This window comes from Saccopteryx leptura, chromosome 6 (assembly GCF_036850995.1).
Source record: "Saccopteryx leptura isolate mSacLep1 chromosome 6, mSacLep1_pri_phased_curated, whole genome shotgun sequence".
Classification (NCBI taxonomy): Eukaryota; Metazoa; Chordata; class Mammalia; order Chiroptera; family Emballonuridae; genus Saccopteryx; species Saccopteryx leptura.
The window spans coordinates 21,221,776-21,239,884 of record NC_089508.1 but is presented as its reverse complement, the minus strand read 5'-3'; the positions used below and the strand labels follow the sequence as shown (position 1 = coordinate 21,239,884).

General features: G+C 35.0%; 1 protein-coding gene across 4 annotated transcripts in view; it reads right to left on the bottom strand.

Moving 5' to 3' along the window:
* The window catches only part of CEP128 (centrosomal protein 128), a 412,477-nt gene that overhangs the window by 218,098 nt on the left and 176,270 nt on the right, over window positions 1-18,109 (bottom strand). For all 4 annotated transcript variants that reach the window (XM_066342939.1, XM_066342940.1, XM_066342941.1 and 1 more), the window contains 3 exons: window positions 16,155-16,331; window positions 12,214-12,273; window positions 6,999-7,191 (listed from right to left, as the gene is read on the bottom strand). In XM_066342939.1, the coding sequence (XP_066199036.1) occupies window positions 6,999-7,191; window positions 12,214-12,273; window positions 16,155-16,331 (430 nt within the window). The remainder of the gene's footprint in view (window positions 1-6,998; window positions 7,192-12,213; window positions 12,274-16,154; window positions 16,332-18,109) is intronic.

Below are 18,109 nucleotides of genomic sequence, written 5' to 3'. Positions count from 1 at the left end.
ATTACTACTAACAATGTTATAGTATCCCTAAATGAATCGGGAAGCTCTTAGAGAATATCATTGTGAAGGGCATAAAAATATAAATGATTTAAATATGTCTCCTATAAAATGTAATACATAACTGAAACATTATAAAAGACAAATACTGTTACCTAATCCCAGTATCATAAACAAAACGCAAATCACTCTGATTAAGTTCCTTAATTTCTGCCAAATATTTGTTGATTTGTCCTTGGTTATATAGAGTTCACCTTAGTTCTGCAGAATTCATTATGACTTTTTTCACTAAACATTAATATTATGGCTCCCCTATTAACGGTGCAGCTGTCATTCATTCATTCAGTCACTCACTACTCAATAAATATTGGACATATCGATTACATGGCAGGTTTTTTTAGGCACCGAGGGATATAGCAGTGAACAAACAAAAATCACTACCTTCATGGGACCTCCGTTTCAGTGGATACATTCAACTAAATGCATCTTCTCAATTGTGTGTCTACTCAAAACTGATTGAGGCAAGAAACAAGCCCTTTCTGGGCCAGGACAATCCTCTGAATGCTACCACACCCACAGTCACTGCTAATGTAGAACCTCAAACTGCTGAACTGGAAAAATAAAAACGTGGAGCTATGATGCATCGGTTGCCCACCGTCTATTTTCTGGCTAAGGCACAGATGTGAAACAAAGACAAACCACCAACCAACCTGAGCAGTTAGTCCTCTGCTGCAAAAACAGTACTTTCTAAAGTGGCTGGAGGACTATTTCCCTTCCTCTACATCCTATTAGCTCCTCCTTTTTATTCAAAAGAGGCAACTCCATGACAAAGAGGCCTTGGCAATGGCTCATTTCATCTTTAAACCTACGTTCCTAATATGTGATATATGACGGGAAGGAACAGATTCAGGAAGCCTCCATCTATACTTCATGCTACTGAGGATTACTGTATTCCTAGGGATTGTATTTATCAGAGTATCGGGGTAGTCCAGAATTGGTGAAGATCCCACCTAATTCAACAAAGCCAAATGAGAACATCTTCTCCAAACTGAAAACTGAGGAAGAAAATCAAACTTTATCTTTAAGGGAAAGGAATTTCAGAGGCCCGTGTCAATTTCTAATTCCACCAGAAAGAAGAAATTCTGTACACCAGTCCCAGCCCAAACCACAGACTGACTGGAAAACACATTTCTAATAAGAGTTCATAGTTTCAGTTTAAGGCAAAATAAATTAAGAAAATATTCTACTCTATTTGTTCATAATCATTAGCATTTTACATGGCAAGAACGCAACTATATCATATTATACAGATGTGCCTCCTTCTCAAGATCTTTGAAAAAAGAAACCCAACATTCACATAATTTTAGATTTTAGTAATACTTTGTAGTTTCAAAGTATTCTAATAAAGGAATATAAGCATATTCAGGCATTATCAGAATATTCATAAAGTAGACAGCAGTTGGTTTACTAAGAAATTATTAAAAATACCGTAACTACTTATATAAGTTAAAATAATATCCTGCCTAAATCCTCCCAGCTGCAGTTTACATCTCTCTGCTCTTGTCTTCATTGTTATACCTAACAGTAAAGAATTTCTCAGTCCACAACTACTAAATTTCTAAGAGGTCCATGACATTAACTCTCTAACAGATTTCCTTCTCCTTCTGTAACAATCCAGCACAACGTGCAGGCCCGGAGCAGCTCCGGAATCATGAGACAACTCGGATCTACAAATCTGGCAGCACTCAATGCCAGAAACTCCTCGGACATGTGCCTCAGTTAACCTGCATGTGTCAGTTAATATGACATTAAATCAAATAAAAAATATTTATGCAGAGAATGGTATTAATTCCAGAAAATAGGAAGTTTCTCTGTGATGTTTCACTTATACATAGGTTAGCCTTGTTGTAGCTAAGGTTCTAATATGCTAAAGGGACTCAAATATAAAATCAACAATTGATTTTGATATTTCAGAAATATTTGAATTTAATAATCAGTTTGGCTGTCCTTAACTTCTATCATGTATACCACAATAAACAAATGCTGATTTTTGCCGGAAGAGATTTCTAAGCAGATCAATCCTGCACAGAATCTCTCTTCCTCCTTTCATGTCATGGAAATCCTGCTACATTCTTCAAGATCTTAATCAAATCAGAAATCCTACTAAAAACTTCCCCGTGTGTACCTCAACAGAAGTAATCAATGTTCCACTTTACACCAGGAACATGTTGCTTATATTTCTGATAACGTATTTATTTCATCCTGACGCCTAATGAATATGCTTGGAAGCATATCCAACTACAACAGCTTTTGGTTGGTCTTTATTACTTCTATTACCAGACAGCAGTATCTCAAACATACGAGGCAAAATCTCGTATGTTTGGGGGTTTATTTCATTTATGATAAAAGAAAAACAAAAAAAATATGCAAAATATGGACTCCTCTTTCTTTCTCACCAGATCAATCCTTACTTCATGATGCTCCTGTTTTTTTCAACGGCAATACCACTGAGGCCTTCGGGTGTCCTGTGAGTCTTCCCTCTCTCTCACTCACACTGATCAAACTTGTGCTAAGTCCTTCGCATTTGTTGCCACTACAAATGTCCTTCTTCAGTTCCTCTTTTGCTTTCATTAAGACGATTATAATAGGCTCCTAACTGGATGATTCCCACAATTAATACTAAGATAGCCTCTAAGATAGCTTCAAAATATATGGAGCAAAATGAATAAAGCACACACACAGAACCTCAAGGTAATATTGTAATTGGATATTTTAGCAATCTTCTATCAGTTACTGATAGAAGTAGATAAAATCAGTAGAGATATAGAAATCACTAGAGACATAGAACATGGTGAAATAACTTGGAATAATTGACATTTATAGAACATTCCACAAAAACTGCAGAGTATGATTTATTATTTTATACTATAGATAGAAAATTATACAAGATAGACCACATTTGGGGCCATAAAACAAGTCTCAATAAATTTCAAGGATCAAAATCATGAAGAGTATGTTCTATGACCACTATAGTATTAACTTAAAATCAATAATAAAACATCCAAGAAAACCTCTCTACATAATTGGAAATGAAGCAAGCAGTATACTTGTAAAAAAAGAAAGAAAGAAAGAAAGAAAGAAAGAAAGAAAGAAAGAAAGAAAGAAAGAAAGAAAGAAAGAAAGAAAGAAGAAAGAAAGAAAAGAAAAGAAAGAAGAAAAGAAAGAAAGAAAACAAAACACCATGGGTGAAAGAACTCATGAGAAATAGTTTCTACTTCAAATTAAATGATAATGAAAATACAACTAGCAAAATTTATACTTACATACTGCTAAAATAAAACTTTATAACTTCAAATGCTTTAATTTGGAAATGTAGGCATTAAAATAAAGCTTGCAACTTAGAAGGCAGAAAAAGAGCAAATATACACAAAGTTAAACAGAAGGGAGGAAATAAAAATAAGACTAGACATCAATAATCTATAAAAAAAAATTTAAAAAGTAAAATAAGTTCTTTATTTTAACCCATTGAGTAGTAGGTTTTTTTCATTCTTACTGAACCCCAGGAGTAAGATTTTTTTTTCAAAAAATGAAATTAGTTACAGTTTTATTAACTTAATATCATGTTTGTTTGATAACCAATTTATGGAAACAAGAACATACATTTGCCTTTTTTTAATGTTGCCTTACACAGTTTTACAATAAATCGATCATACTCTAGATGGTCAGAAGGCACAAGGATGTATATGAACGTTTGTACTACTCAAAGGGTTCAAATATTAACAAAACACTCAGCAAAAATTATAAAGAAGGAAAGATAAAAAACAAATTACTATTATCAGGAATATAATAGAAGGCATCTGTATACATATTACAGAAATATAAAAGAAATATTATAAAAAATTATGTTAATAAATTCAACAACTTAAGATAAAATAGATAAATATCTTAAAATACATAAATTAATAAAACTGACTCAAGAAGAAATAGAGCCTGATCAGGCAGTGGCGCAGTGGATAGAGCGTCGGACTAGGATGCGGAAGGACCCAGGTTCGAGACTCTGGGGTTGCCAGCTTCGGTGCAGGCTCATTTGGCTTGAGAAAAAAAAGAAAAGCTCACTAGCATGGACCCAAGGTCACTGGCTCGAGCAAGGGGTTACTCAGTCTGCTGAGGGCCCGCGGTCAAGGCACATATGAGAAAGCAATCAATGAACTACAGTGTCGCAACGAAAAACTGATGATTGATGCTTCTCATCTCTCTCCATTCCTGTCTGTCTGTCCCTATCTATCCCTCTATCTGACTCTCTCTCTGCCCCTGTAAAAAAAAAAAAATTTTTAAAAAAAAGAAGAAATAGAAATTCTAAATAGCCACATTCAAAATTGAAAACCTTCTCCAATAAAAACTATAGGCCCAGATGATTCATTGAAGAATTCTATCATATATTAAAAAATAATAATATAAGCTTTACAAAATAATAACAATAAGCTAGAACTAATGAATGAACTTAATAAGGTTGCAGAATATATGTTAATATACAAAAAATCAACTGTATTTCTATAATACTAGAAAATAATTTTGGAAATTCAAATTTTAAAATGTTATTTATACATTATAAATCATAAAAAAATAGGAATAAGTCTTAAGATGTACAAAACCTAAATTGCTGAAAACTACAAACCTATGAGAAAAATTAAAGACTAAATAAATGGATCAAATGGCCATGCTGTGGATTGAAAGACTCAATATTAAAATGCTCATTCCCCTCAAATAACCTAACCATCCAATATAATCCTATCAAAACAACAGTAGATTTTTTAAAATAATGTGACAAGTTGACTCTGAACTACAAAAAGAAATTCAAATGATCTATAGACATAAAGCAAGCAATAAATTTTCATTAAATTCAAAAAGTAGAAATAAAAGCAATCACCTTGAGAGACTACAAACTTGACAGGCTTACCTTCCAAAGCTTTTATGAAAACTCGGTCATTTTTATGTAATTATCTAAATGCACAATTATTTGGTTCCTTTGGATTTCTCCCCATTGACAGTTTTATATACTTATAATACATTATGTATTAATCCATATTAAAAGAAAGAAATCATTTACTGGGTGACAACACTGATAATATTTAAAAAAGAAAAACTGAGTTGTAATCTAGTGTTAATTAGTAAGTATTCCTTAACATGTAAGACTATATAACATTTTATGCTAAAATTCCATAATTAGATACCATTTCACTGTCCTAAAAAAAAAGAAAAAAGTTCAAGAGCATCCTCTGACTTTACTATCGGCACAGTTTATATCTTTTGATCACACCAGCGCAGCAATGCTCAAAGAGTAATTTATGGACTGCTCAACACTCCATGATAATCTCACCAAGATATTAGTTGCCTTTTTTACAATCAATTTCTCATAAATGTAAAGTGCATTTTCCACAGAGGTTACATGACATGATGTAACAACACATGAAATTCAGAAGCAAAAATGAAAATGCAGCTATCTTCTAAGACAGCAACTAAAGAGTTTTAATAAGTGTAAAACAATGCCATTTTTAAATATTTTTGTCTTAGAAAATAGTTACAGTTCATTAATTTTTAGTATTAGATATAATGGATTTATAATTATCTTAAAGGAATGTTTTTAATTCTTAGTTTTAATTTTTAATTGGTAAGTATTGATACACATATTGCACAATAAAGTTTTTGAGAACTCAAAGAGCTTTTACAAATATAAAGTAGGCCCTTGTCTGTTGGCTCAGAGGTAGAACATCAATCCGGCGTGTTGATGTCCCACGTTTGATTCCCAGTCAGGGCACACAGGAGAAGTGCCCAACTGCTTCTTCCCCATCCGTATCCCGCAGCCATAGCTCAAATGGTTCAATCAGTTGGCCCTGGGAACTGAGAATGGTTCCACTACCTCCGCCTCAGATGCTAAAATAGCTCGATTGCCAAGCAACAGAGCTGCAGCCCACCCGGGCAGAGTATTGCCTAGTAGGGGCTTGCTGGCTGGATCCCAATCAGGGCACATGACAGTATCTGTCTCTGCCTCCCTACCTCTCACTTAATAAAAAATAATAAAAAGAATATAAAGTAGTCTTGATAGCAGAAAAATTGAGAATCACTGAAGTGCAGTAATAAACAATTTTAAATGGTATAGAGAATAATCCTGAAACTAAAATGAAAATCAAAACATTATTTTTAAATGGATTACCATATTAATGCTTAGATTTTCCTGGTGGAACACAATATTAAGTGTCCTTTTGGATCTTTAATTAATAAAGTTCACTAATAAAAGGCCTAAGGTCAATGCCTGATACACTTGGGATCCCCACACATAATTGCTTTTTTTCCCCCCCATCATGATGCATCCCCAGTACAACCAAACAGAAAGTTTTCCCAAGTCTCTTGTTTAACTTTTAAAGTTAAGTATTGCCTACATATTAAGCATATAAAACTCTGTCCCCTGCTTTCCCAAACTCTCCCTTATTGTATTGCTTTCACCATTGTACTTAAAAAGCCTCCTATTTTATAATTTACCCACTATTTATTACATTTACTTTCTGTTGCCCCACTCAATATAAGTTAAACAAGAATAGGATGTTTTCTGTTTTATTCACTAATGTATCCTCAGCACTGTAGTAGTGCCTAAGGTGAAATAGAAACAAAATAAGTTATTTGTTGAATGAATTAATAAAATTTTACTAAAGTAAAATATAAATTTTGGCATTTCAGGGGAGAACAACCACATCTTATCACATTAACGCATTCAAATGGCCAGTAGACACAAGAGCTATGCAGACAGCTGGAATATGGTAGCTGATGAAAAAACTCTCGGAGTGAATACAATTTTCCCTTCTGGATGGAACAGAAGAAAGGAGAGAGAAAGGAGAGGAGAGGAATATGGAAATAACCTGAACTGGAGGTAAGAGGTAGGTTTTTTCCCAATCCTAGACTCCAGAAATACACACAGAGAGAAATAAGAGGCAGAGCGGCCGACGCACCTCTCTTCTCGCGATGTATTTCCTCCAGCAGCTGGTCCTGCCTTTCCATCTGCTCAAAGAGACACTGTAGCTCCGAGTCCTTGTGCTCGGCCACGTTCCTGAGCTGCTGTCTGCACAGCACCAGCTCGTGCCGCAGGCTCTTCTCCCTGTGCTCTCTCTCCTTCAGTTCTTCGCAGAGCCACTGGAGTTTAGTCTGAAAAATGACATTTGTAGCTAATTTAAAAATATAAAAAGAAAAAAGCCTAGAAAACATTTTAAAACAGAAAAAGATTATCATAATAATATGAACAAATATAGACAGTAACTAACAAATTTAAGCAAAATAAAAACACAGTGGTTCGTAGCAGTTAAAAATTAGTGTGAAATTAAACCATGATTTTCTCGGATTTTTTTCCTTGGATTTTTATATCTTTTTATATCAATTTGGTATACTCTGTCACCTTTGGAAAGGCTATATTCTACTATAGAAAATGTGGCCCACTACATCTCTAATCATACAATTAGCCCCCTAATTTGATATATAAAACAGTTTAGTAAAGCATTTAAAAATCAAAATCACCCTGAAATAGGATTAGTGATTTGTTATAAAAGGGGGTTTTATTTCAGAAATTAAAAAAATTTTCTAGTTTCGCTTCCTAAAGTTGCATAGTCCCAGGGTCTAGCTAATGATGTGGAGAGATTCTCTACAGGGTTTAGGGAGATAAAGTTGGCCTTTCCCCACCTTGAAGAGATGAGGGAATTTCACTGAAACAACTCTCCTTTTCATAGACTCTAACCCAGGGGTCGGGAACCTTTTTGGCTGAGAGAGCCATGAACGCCACATATTTTAATATGTAATTCCGTGAGAGCCATACAATGACCTGTGTACATTATGCATTATTCAATAAAAATTTGGTGTTGTCCCAGAGGACAGCTATGATTGGCTCCAGCCGCCTGCAACCATGAACATGAGCGGTAGGAAATGAATGGATTGTAATACATGAGAATGTTTTATATTTTTAACGTTATTATTATTTTTATTAAAGATTTGTCTGCGAGCCAGATGCAGCCATCAAAAGAGCCACATCTGGCTCGCGAGCCATAGGTTCCCGACCCCTGCTCTAACCTCACCATCTTTAATATTTAATCTGCTCTTGCCCAGTGTTTGCACTACTATTTAGAAAACAACTTCACATGTCCCTTTTCTCACTACATTCCTACTTACTCCATCCCAATCTTTGGCCTGTGTTAAGGACCATTTCTATGAGGGGATTATGGGGAAATAGCAAATCTGTTTCGTCATAGCAATAATCCTATTAGTTAATGTAAAAACAAAACAAAAAAAACCCAAAAACTCTGAAATAAAGCACTAATCAAGTTTAATATGTTCTTATGAACTGAATTACGTCTCCTCAAAATTCCTATCTTGAAGACCTGCCTGCATCTCCGTGCGACAGTACTTGGAGACAGGTCTCATAGTGAGGTAATTAACGTTAAATTAGGTCATAAGGGCGGGACCCTTGATTCATTAGGGAAATTGAAGAGACACAGGGCTTATAAGCAGGTTTGCACTCCCTCGCCTTTCTCTCTGATTTTCAACTCCCCCCAACTTCCTCCAACTACCCCATTCCCAATGCACCCATGTATGAAAGGGAGCATTCTATAAGCTAGAAAGAGGAGGACTTAACAGGAATCAACCCTGACCCCCTGATCTTGACTTCTAACCTTTAGGACTGTGAAAAAAATCAATGTTTGTTGTTTGAGCCAACACTAAGTCTGTGGTATTTGTTATGGTAGCCTGAGCAGACTAATGCAATAGGACCTATGGCTTCAGTTTATTCACATGAAGCCTTTATTCCACTGCCACACAAAGTTTAAAAATAGGCTATAGTTAGATGCTTTTTATGATTTGAATATGTATGCAGAATATATTATTAATCCTACAAAACAAAATACCAAGTTATGAAAATTTAATCAACCAATAATCAATTATGAGAATCAGTGTTTGTTAGAGAAGCACCCAGCATCTTCATTAAGTATCTTGTACAAACAGCTTGAAACACAGTATAGGAATAATTTTAACAATTGCAAATAATAATTAGCTGACAAGGCTATTAATCACAATACAAACAACATTCTATTAACCACTCACAAGAGCATTTTTCGGGTTACATAATAGGCTCATTTATTTAACCACTTCAACAAGTATTATAAAATAAACTAAAATAAAGAAAGAATTTCTGAATAAGGCAGTTTTTATGTTCATAGATGACAGCTTATAATTAGGTGGGAATATTTATAATTATTTAGTAAAACAATCAGAATGGTCTTTTTAATCTATAAAAATATCCTTACTGAGATTTAGTGTAATAAAGAAAGGACCCAAAGCTAAAAGTCAAGAAAAATGAAAAATTTGAATAGAAAGACTATAGCTGATGTCAGCAATATCAGGACCCATAATTATGCTTGGCTAGCTTCAAAAGTCATCTGAGCCACCAGCCTTCAGGACAGCTTCTGTATTCCTCCATCACAGCTCTTACATATAATATTAAAATGATCCACATAAATGTCGGCATTCCTAGACAAAATATGTTCCTCAAGAGAATCATGTCTTCAGTCATTCTTATGTCCAGAGCAGACAGCATAGCACCTAGGGCACAGTACTTCCTCAGTAAATTCTCTATTAAACTAAATAAAACATGGTCTCTACATCCCCTGTCAAGACTTATGAAAAAAACAAATCTCTAATCCCTGGGAACTCCTTGCCTGGCATTCCTTAATAACCATCTCAACCCATTTCCTCCCCATAATGTCTCATTCTTACCATTCACTGGTTATTTTATCTGTGGGCCGGGTCCAACTCTAAATTGGACTTCTTGTGTGTGTTATGTCAACAAAGCAACAGTGATACAATCCCCACCCAATCCTCTAGTTCTTTTGGGATTAACACTAAGAGAAGAAATTCATTTGGCCGGTTTACAAAAACAATTACCAAAGGCCTTCAGAGGTCCTTCCAATACCGCAAGATGTCAGCATGGGCTTACTGAATAGCTATTTTACTTCCCCTAAAGTTTTTGTGCTTTGATTTCAGATCTTATCTTCAATACTTATGGAGCTGTCCACTCATAGTTCATGGGAATTACAGTACTGTAGCCCATCAATAACCTAAGCCATCTTTCCAGTAAATAGATTCAATTCCTCCTTAGTCAGTTGGTCAAAGTGGTACTGCTTATCAGGACCCTTTTACGCTGCAGAGGAACAGTTGTCTCAGGCGGTATTAAAACCCATCTGATCAGAAGTTCAATCCCATTAAATGATAAGGGAAAACTGCTCACTAGCTCCCAAATTAAAGAGCTATGATTAAGAGTCATCTCTGGTTCTCATAATTTAGCTGAACAACAGCAGGAAATGCTTTCTGTTCAGAAATGATAAAGATTTTAACTTGAAAGAAAATTCCAAGTCCATTGCTCTTGTCAAAACAGTGAAGTTGGGAAAAAGAAAAAAGAGAAATGCTTTACTAATGTATAACAATTTTCTAGTCAAAAAACTCTAGGATGGCAGAACATGTATATCCTAAATTTCCTTTGCAGGTGGCATAAATGCAAATTATTATTTGGTTCTATAAAAAAGGGTTAGGAATGCACAGGCTTGTGTTCTTAAAATAGGATAGAAAATTTTACAAGGTTGGGTAAGTTGCTATGTCTAATCATACTACTGTTAGTTTCTTATTGAGACTCGTTTTGAAGGGGATTCTAAGGCATATCTGGCCTTCAAAGGTAAACCTTGTCTTCCTACCACCTCCCCCCTGTACCCTGCCCCACCCATCTTGGCCATGATCTGTGTTTACTCAAATACTCTCATCTTCTTGCCATTGTCATTTCATAATTAGCCAACTGAAAAACTTGTACACATTTCTTCTATGACCAAGTTTAAATACTGCATTTTTGCAGAAGCCTTCTGTGACATGCTGGCAGCATCATAACCGCCCATCCACCCAGCACAGACACCATAGTTCTTCCTTCTCCTCTGTTCCTTTGTCAATGTGTACACATTTCTATAACAATATAACACACCTTAAGGAGATTTAAAAATTGTTTATATCACCATTTCCCCTGTTAACTTCGATGGCTTGCTAACACTTATAGCCCCAGTGTCTATACACAAAAAAGTACACAATCAATAAAACGTGGTAGAAAGAAAACTTTAGATGGCAATACAAATAATGGTAAGAACATTAATTGTGAGTCTGCATAGCATATAATCTATTTTCCCATTCTTTATATGGTACTGGAAAAGTTGCATACCTTCTCTGAAACCTCACTTTTCTCATATTTTTAAATAAGGACACTGTATAAAATTAAAGGTTCTTTCTTGTAATAAAACCCTAAATTGGACCACAATTGGTCAGGTTTGCAGTACAGTTGGTTTTCTTACAGAATATAAATGGATGGAAAATTTAACAGTTTACTATGTTAAAGATGAAAAACTCGAGTCTGAAAAGGAAAGCCTATACTTAAGCATTGATACTTAAATAAACAAATGGTTATAATTTTCTATATATTTTAATTTCTATATACCTTAATGTCATGTATTTGAATTTCCAAGTTGGTCTATGAAGAGAGCCGATAATTACCCAAGTGTAGAAGAATCTTTTTTTTAAGATTAGCAAGTTGTTCAATTTCACGTATATTCGCTTACCTTCCTCTAAATTTGAATCACAATGGCAAAGAACCACGAAGCGGGGAAGCCATCTTCAGAATTTACAGTTAATTCCTCCAATTTTGTAAATGAGGAAACAAGACACCCAGAGAGGTGAAGGGATTTGCTTAAGCCACATAGAGATTTGCCAGGCTTTGAGCTTTCTCTCAGAAACCAAAATATAGTTAAGTATATACATGTAATGAAGGTTGGGTACAGCTGCCCTGACCTCTGTACACTTCAGAGACAAAGCCTATTTCAAGGAAAAGGCACAAGAATCTGCCTCTCTAACAAGCTAGTTTTAACACATCAACACTTTTACCTTCCTTATTCCCCTATCCCATCTCTATATATTTAACCTAATTTTTAAATGTTAAGTTAAAGGAGGTTTCCTAAATGTATTAAAATGATATCTTTCCCAGCAATACAGTACTACAGTTTCGTATGCTCAGTTAGGTGACAAAAATATATGGCTAGTCCAAATAGAACACCTTGAAGCTCATAAATATTATAAGTTTAGGATTCAAAGATTAATTACCTTGCTTTCTGCTAACCAGCGATGTGGGTCATAATTAATATCAGGGCCAGATGAAAAACACTAAAAAAAAAAAAAAAAAAGAGGAAATAGTCTATTAAAAGTCGATTTTTCTCTGAAATGAGTTTACCTAAATGAAATTTTTCACCATAACATCCAAAAATTCAGTGCCTAAACTTAATGATTTAGAAAGAAGGCAGCTCATATAAGTACTCAACCAATGCCAAGCTGCCATTTATTTAACATGTCTATTTATGTAAGCCTATATATGTATATAGATAACGTATGTGTTGACAGTAATCAATTTAGTTCAAATACAGAAACATGAATCAATTCTCTCAAGTGTTATTATTTGCTAAAATCTCAGGAGGCTGATTCCACAGAATTCTGCCTGGCAGTAGACTCAAGTAAACCCAGTTTACTTCATTTTTTGTTTGTTTCTTTTCCTCAGTCTTGTTCCACATAATGTATTTCACAATGGGTTAGATGTAATTACATGGAAATTTAATTCTTTGTCTCATTTATCCTTCTTTAATTTTATACTATGAGGGCCATTTTGTCTCATTAATGCTTGTGTAGAAATGACAGAAACTAATCAACATAACTCTATTGTTTTATATTTCATGATGGTAACAAAATCCTATAATAAATAGGGTTGTCTATGCCAGCTGACCTGATTTCCTTCACACCAACTCATTTATAAAATCATTGCCACCTGGTTCTGTTATTACTGATAACATCGTATTCAAAGGTTATCAATGATTATACACTTATAAATACAATTTTTTTTCAATCCCTATTTTTGTTGGACCTATGATATGTTTGCAGGACTTCTTTCTAGAAACATTCTCTTAAAAATATCATATCCCTCTTCAAAAGAAGTCTATTCCTATTTTAAAATACTCCCATGCTTCCTAATGTGTGTGTACATCTCTCCCTTAAGGAATATCACTAGGTAATTCATTGAGACAGACGACAAATGCGTAATGAGTGCTGACTGCATGCCATATACAAGAATGTTGTATTCTCATAGCCAACTTTTATCCACTTTTTCACTATCTAAATCTCAACCAACTCTCATGCCCTCTCTCTTTGCTTTCCAAGGAAATTTTCCCTAATTACTCTAGTTCACAGGAAACATTTTGTCTCATCCAATGCCTATCCCCCTTACGGTCTACAGATAAAAGACTACTCGGACCAAATGTTGTGGGAAAAGCTCTTAAGTTATCAAAGACTGATCTGAGAAAATGATGTATTTTATATCAGACATTTTCCTAATTGTTTTATAATAGTGGGATTTAAGTGTCTGTCCTTAACTTTCAAACACTACTAGCATAAGGTAGAATAAGTATTAAATATGGTGTTTGGGAAAAGAAAAATGTCATTAGAAATAATACCAATATCCCCAAGGCCTTTTCCCAGACTCAGTTGTTACATATCTATTATTTAACTCATCCTCTAGCCAGTCATTCTCTAAATGAAATGGCGGAAAATTTTATCAGAAATACTTCAAAAAGTCAACAAATGATAAAAGATAATTGGAATTAATTCATTTTTAAAAACAGGTTACAGAGATCACCACTCTCCCATAGACCTTTGAACTATAAAGCAAAGAGCTGACTTTAACAAACCCCCAAGGGTGGTTTCTTTGAGGTGAGAGCAAATGTTATGTTCTTGGATGTACTTTTCTTTTTCAAGTTTATAGAAATGAAACAACAGAATTTATACATAGAAAGAGACCCACAAGGAAAAACATGTATTCTTTTTAAAAAGCTGAATACAATTTCCATTCTTTTAAATTTATTTCCACCCATCACTTGGATTAAATTAGTTTCTCTCTAGGGGGAAAGGTGTAAAGACCCATTACTACAATCATTCCATTCCTGAAAGCCTATTAAAGAATAGGGTGCTTTTCAGAATATGTTGGCTGGAAAAATAATTTGAGCCTCATAAAGAAATAAAATACTTAAACAATCTGTTATGTGCACTCTATGTTTGAGCCTATAATTACCCACAACGAGGTTTATATACCTTATAGCATGATCCAAATGTTTCCATTTTAACATCTCTACTTAACTGAAAACAAGGTGACCTGACATAAATACTTAAATATAGCATAAATACTGCATTGTTAATATGTGATTCTTTTAGATTAAATAGGATTTCAAGGCTAGGCATCCTTTAAATATAAATAAACAAGACAAATCTTAAATATAGCAGAATGAAACAGGAAAAAGAACAAAGCAGCATTATAACAGGCCCCATAATAAGACTAAGAGTTAGTTTTTCCCTAAAGCCAATTACTTCTCATATTTGGCTCACAGTCCTCTCAAAATGACATCTGATTTGTTTTAAAAATGTACATGGAAATACTGCAAAAATTCCACCAACTCCACCAAATCCTATCAGCTGAAATTTCCGTTAAAGTCAAATCCGAAGACACCTTCCATTTTAAGAGTAGGATTATAGTTTTATTTTCTTTAAAACACCACTTTAAAAAGAAGAAAAAAATAGCAAGGACAATCAAAAAAGAGGAAAAAGTAGAACGAAATGGAATGGTTATTTTATGTAAGGAAAAGACTGAATGACAAAATAGAAAGATATACCTGAGGAGTATTTTTTTAAAAAAACCCTTATGCCCTATACTATAATTTGAGTACTGTCAAATCATCAAATAAAATAAACACAGGGGCAAATGATAGCTTGTGTCAGGCTATAGTATATCAAAGCAATCCAATGTGCCTGTTTATAATATAGCAGTATTAAAACCTAGAATTAATAGAGTTGTTTACCTTTAAGAAACTAAGAGCATCCATGATTACTTCTGTTTTTATTTATCTGTATTTTTACTTATTTATTATTCAGTGAGAGGAGAGGAAGCAGAGAGACAGACTCCCACATGCGCCCCAGATGGCATCCACCCAGCAAGCCCACTAGGGGGCAATGTTCTGTCCTTCTGGGGCGTTGCTCCACAGCTCAGCAACTGAGCTCTTCCTAGCACCTGAGGTGGAGGCCATGGAGCCATCCTTAGCACCCAGGGCCAACTCGCTCCAATCAAGCCATGGCTGCAGGAATGGGAAGAGGGGGAGAGGGAGGGCGGGGAGGAAGGGAAGGAGGGAGAGAGACGCAAGAAGGGGCAGAGTGGAGAAACAGATGGGAGCTTCTCCTGCATGCCCTGACTGGGAATTGATCCCAGGACACCCACATGCCAGGCCGGCACTCTACCACTGAGCCAACAGACCAGGGCTATTTATCATCTCATTAGAACTATAAATTGAGTAGCAATCAATATTTCATTTTAGAGACAGAAGAGTTAAATTAAATATATTTATAATTTGTTTAAATAGGGAAGACAAATATACTGGTTACTTAATTAAGCTCCAGAGTTAGATTCCCAAGGTTTGAAGTACTAGTTGTAGCATTTCATGAGATATATGGTTAGCAGCAAGTTGCTTAACCACTCCAAGCCTAGCTTTCTCTTGCCAAAGGTAGATTTAATCAGAGTATCTAAAGAATAGGGTAGTTGTAAGGATTAAGGGAGAGAATGCACATGCCATAGTTACCACAGTCCCTGTAATATAACCACTACTCAACAGACGTTTAGCTAGTAATATACCAATAACAAAAATGACCTGAGATGATGAAAAATTCAAAATTCAGGCCTCCTGACTCCAGGGATGTATTACAGTAGAAACTGCTGCCTCTCTTGCACAACCTTTTCTCTTACAGAGACACAGACAATTCAATGAAATAACAGCAAATTTTCTCACTATGACTGAGCAATAGATATAGTACCTCATTCCAAAAAAAATGCAAGATGTTATTTTCTTCCATAAAACTTTCTGAAATAAAAACGTGATTACCATGTAACCATGCACTAAAATCTTATTATAATTATATATTAGGAAACAAACGTGAAAGGCACAATGAGAACTCATAATTACTTTCAATTTCTCCATCGAGTCCCTGGAGAAGGTTTTACAAGCTGCATCAATTTCCCTTCCTATCAAACCAAGAATGGATTCCTGTTCAGTCTCCAGACAAAGAAGTTGATCCTTAAGCTGCAATCGGGCCTCTTCTATCCTCCTTAAGTGCTCCTCTTCATTGCTTATATGTTTCTCCTAAAACATTCATAAGAAATAAAAACAATAAGTGGAGGCAAGAAACACCTGTAATATCTACACAATCAACTCAAAAAATGAAATTAGAAAACAAATCTGACTCTGTCAGTCCCTCTAATGAAATAAAACATTCTGACTACCTATTAACTTATTAACTGAGGTCAAATTATAGAGGATGCATAAATAAGGCATTGAGGGAACCACTGAGTGGGCACCTGACAAAATTACAGCTAATCCGTCACCAAAAGAAAAAGATGAAAAAAATCCTTTACAATTTTAATAATTTAATGTTATTAATGGATCGAAGAGTAAAAGCTGAAACTACAAACTGACTTTGAGCTTTCAACAATTCGTTGAAATGTAAAATGTCAAATAAGATAGTGTCAGCTTCTTTTCAGAAAAACTGTTACTACCTTTATTTCATCAAAACATCGTTTTAAAAAAAGTCTTAAGTTTTCAAATGCAGTCATACTACACAAATGCTTCAAGTCATGAAAATTTGATAAAAGCAAGATGGAGGAGCTTTTCAAGTAAGCAAATTGTATATTTAATAAAAAGGGATTTCTAAGGAACCCTCCAAGAGATTACAAGGACTTGGGGGCCCCCTGTAGGCACAACAATTTACTATCATGATTACACAATTTCATTACTAGAGAAATTCAAGTCGTTCTGCGCATCGCTTGGAGGAAAAAACCAGAATCACTAAAAATTTAAGTGTAAACAGTGGACCAAAAAGGCATATGGCTGCTAGGTTTACCTTCAGATACTCCATAATAGCCCAATCTTCTTGACCTATAATCAAGTACAATACATGCAGGAAGATTGTGTAGTCAACAAAACCAGTTTGAATTTAAAATAACAAAAGGATCTGCTCAATGAAAAATAATCAGGAAGAATAGAATGGTATTTTAGCAGAATAATCACACATATTTCCTTTCAATTCAACTACTTTTAAAAATGAATGAAGCACTCTCTACCCAAAAGAACAGTCCTTTCACCACCTGCCTTCTGCCCTTCTCTCCAGCCTCATCACCCTCCTCGCCACTCTTTTATACTGTAACCTCGTGCAGCTTCTCAAATATGCTGACATGTGTCTCTTCTGACCAATCTGATGTGTTCAACTCTGCTTCAAGTTGCACTAGTTCAAATGGAGCTGGTAGCCAAGAGACAGCATTTGTCTTGATGAGTACATCATCATGGTCTGAATCTCAGCTTGGTAAACATAGGAACTGGATTTACTTTTCTTTTTTGTACTCTGATTAGAGTCATCTTTCAGCAGTAGAGTAACACTGAGTTCACAAGAGACTAATGTGCAAACTAGAATGCCACTCAATTAACTACATTAGTTTACAATGAGAACCATAACCATCACATGGATCAGAATGCTCGTGTCAGCATAACCGGTGCATTTTCTCCCTGTAGACCAATCTAGATGGGCAGGCAAATTAAAATCAGAATGTTGCTTAATGAACAGGACATCAGAGAAGAGGGATTTGTTTTATGAAACAATGTTTAAATGGCATCACCCTAATGGCAGCCTGGCGTGTCCATCTCCACATCAGGGATTTACAAACCACAATAACAAGATGTTCCCTTCTGCTGGGCAGCGTTTGGAGAGAGATTGTCCGAAGTACAGATGGATCTCTAACTTTCTGCTTTGTCTATATTTGGACTTGGACATACTATCCCTCCAGATCACTATGGCATTTCTTTAGCTCTATGGATATCTTCACTAAGTCCTGATCTCATCCAGGAGTTTTCCTAAAAAATTAACATCC